This window comes from Lactuca virosa, chromosome 2, assembly GCF_052849685.1.
Source record: "Lactuca virosa cultivar CGN04683 chromosome 2, Lactuca_virosa_CGN04683_v6, whole genome shotgun sequence".
Taxonomy (NCBI): domain Eukaryota; kingdom Viridiplantae; phylum Streptophyta; class Magnoliopsida; order Asterales; family Asteraceae; genus Lactuca; species Lactuca virosa.
The window spans coordinates 209510475-209513732 of NC_136427.1; the positions used below are offsets into that span (position 1 = coordinate 209510475).

The following is a 3258-nucleotide window of genomic DNA, read 5'->3' on the forward strand; positions in this document are numbered from 1 at the left end:
TGAGAATATAATAAGCACACAATTGAATTGATCAAATCTGGAAACCCTCAACCACCTGAAAGAAGGTGCAGCACAAGTATAGTATAGTTGGTGGTGGTGGGGAAGTAAATCACAAAATTCTCCCCCCGTAGTATCAACTATCAAGTATCAACAAAACATAATAAATCAAGATCCACAATTATAATGGTCCAAACAAAAGTAAATCTTTAAATCCAACAAACCCATACTACCACTGTTTAAAGTCTCCTCATCATAATAATAATTCTATCTTTTTTATTAAAGTTTTTCCTCCTTTTTTTGTTCTTTTTTAAAATCAGTCCATTTGCCTCTCTCAAAACGTCATCATATCATATGATCATCAAGAACCGAACTTCTCAAAATGTTTGAATTTTTAGTTAAAAGGTTTGGTATAAGTTTCAAGCCATTGAACCTCCATGAGTGGTGAACTTTTCCTGAGAAGTTGCAAGATGAACACCCTGAAGCTGTGACACCAACTCTTCATTATCATTTGAAGATCTTCCAACAGCAGCTTGAGGACTTGATGGACCTCCTACAGGCATCATCCACTTCATCCAATCATTTCGCCTCCGTATCTTCTCACCCTACATCAAAATCATTCAACTACTTTCACTTTCTAAATTAACATATTTAAATTACTACAAAGTAAAAGAAATCCAATTAATGGGATTAAAATATTATGATAAAAGGTACCTGCACTTCCACAACTGTCGAACTTCGCATAGCATCTAATATTAGTTGAATGTTATCTGTCAAATAAGAAACCTGTAATACAACAAAAGATATTAGAACTATATAACAAAATCATTGTTTTTTTAGCAAAAAAAAATAAACTAACTTTTTTGAAGCCTGCTATTAAGCTAGCAGGAACCCAGCCCTGTTCATCCATGTTTCTTCGCAAGTATGTATCTCTCACCAAGTTCTCATTACTACAATGAAACATTTAAACAACAAACTTGATAGTAATCTAAACAAACCTAATCTACATTTTTTTAAAATGAGGTTACCTGAAATAATAATCGATTTGGGTCACAATCTTAGCATGCAATTGGGGATCCGGAACAGCAAAGTACATTGAAGGTGCTAATGGAGTAACAAAAGGCATGCCTCTAAGGGACTCTGGTGGTGGTGCATATGGAACATAAATTACAGGAGATGTCGGATCTGCAACACGATGTAAACATCATACAGAACCACAAACTTTATAGAATGATAATGTAAATACTGTTTGATTTGATTTTGATAATGGAAAAACTGAACTCACCAGGGTACATCATGTTGTTGCCAAAAGGCTGCACTTGAACAGGCATTTGTGGAGAGATAAATGGAGCAGAGGTATGTACAGAAGGTCGCATGTAACCACCACCTCTGGAAAACCCTCTTGGAGATTGCACATGTGAATCTCTGTTATTAAAGCTTCTACTATGTTGATTCCATTCCTGGTGATTATTACCACGATCATGGTCTCGTTTCCCTCCATAGTTGTGATTATGTTGTCCACCATTGCCTCTTCTGAATGAACCCCGGTGGTGATTGTGATCGTTGCCACTGTGAGGTTGTGATCCAAAGCCTCCTTTTTGTGAATCTTTATGTGTGACTGTGTGCTCTCTTGGAGAAGGTTGTTGTTGGTCTGCAACAAGACCTGGTTTCCCAGATGTGTTATTGGGTGTTTGTGTTTCCACTGAATCTTGGCTTGTTGGTGGTGGCTGAGAAACCACCCCATTTGCAGTAGAGTTGCCACCGCCTCGCTTCATGGACCTTTGCCTTGTTGGTGCCACATGGTTTGGAAGTGAAGTGGAATTTGCATTGTTAGCACTTGACTGTTTATGTGGTGAAGATGAATTTCCAGTTGCCTACATTGTAACATATACACACATAAGATGAATTGTAACTGTATATTGTAAGATTTGGATATGTATGGGTTTGAGAACTTCCTGTGTTTGAAACTTAGAAAGTTTTATAAAGCCTAAACACGGTTGAATTCAAAGACAAAGTTTTATCTATATACATTGGTGAGATTATCAAGGTATACATTCGGGAGGCTCAATTTGCCAAATTTCATCGGACGAAACAGTCAATTAGGTTATTATCGATAGATCATAGATGTAGGGTGTGCAGGACAACTGTGGTATTACCTGTAATGCAGGTGGCCAGGGGCCATCTGAAAGGGCTTTTAAGGACTCCGATGAAGAGGATTTAAGGGAAGCTTTAGTGGATTCACCTAGCGCAGGCCAAGCCGTACCCATGACTGGACTGACGACCTCAACAACTCCATTTGATTTTGATGGTGTATTCCACACAGGCTTCTTAGACGCGTTATTACCGCCGCTGTTATCAGAACCATCAGGCTGACCCTCAGTACCCGAATCATCCGGAGAGCTGACCGCCTCCTGAACCACCTTAGACGGAGACCAATCAGGAGAAGAGTGACCAACATGCTCCTGAACCGATGAACGCGACGGTGATACCGGAGCAGAACCAACCGTCGCCACCACAACCGGAGAAATCACTTCTGACTCGCCGCCTCCGCCGCCACGGCGAACAATCTGACTCCACGGAGACGAGGAAACCCCCCGCTGCGAAGTAGGGCTGTTAAGCCCGCCGTCACCAGATTGAACGTTCGTGGCAGCCATAGGGTTTTTATTGGAACACAAACTTCAAATTCAATCTGTTTCGAATACGATTGATTTATTCAGATTCAAATTAGGATTCTAGGTCGATAAGTTGATCAACGATGTAGTTTATATAAAACCAAAACCCAAAAACACGATCAAAATTGGGGGATAAAAGGGAAATGAAATCCGAACAACTAATTAACGGAGAATGCTATGCTTAGGGTTTGATGTTCCAAAGATTATTGCTTCGACGGATCACAAGAGGATCCGATCGCCGCTATCACACACAGCACGAAGGCTGAAGTTCAGACGCACAGAGAAAATACGCACAAATGGTAACGGAGCTGTGTCTCTATCTGATATCTATATCTCTGGGATATTGGACGCTTTTGGATGAAATCAAATGACTATAATACCCTTTTTACTGTTGACCTTTTACTTGGAAATAAGGATGTAATGGTGTTGACCGAGGGGTAGTTGCACGGAATGCGGTATTTGTTCGGCTGTGAGTTTAGCGTTGCTCAATGTTTCCTTCTGCCTATCTATCTTTGCTACAATTTTAGGAAGATAGAATGCATAATATCAACATGCCCCTGTAGTTTAAGTTATTGCTTATTCAACCCTT

General features: G+C 40.1%; 1 protein-coding gene across 1 annotated transcript; it reads right to left on the reverse strand.

The window, feature by feature from the left end:
- LOC145160119 (la-related protein 1C-like) lies at positions 1-2985 on the reverse strand. The gene is made up of 6 exons (XM_079079225.1): positions 2154-2985; positions 1283-1871; positions 1026-1182; positions 857-947; positions 712-783; positions 1-602 (listed from the first exon to the last, which is right to left on the reverse strand). The coding sequence occupies exons 1-6, from the start codon at positions 2649-2651 to the stop codon at positions 417-419; spliced, it is 1593 nt and encodes a 530-aa protein (XP_078935351.1). The 5' UTR covers positions 2652-2985; the 3' UTR covers positions 1-416.
- Positions 2986-3258: the final 273 nt, after the last annotated feature.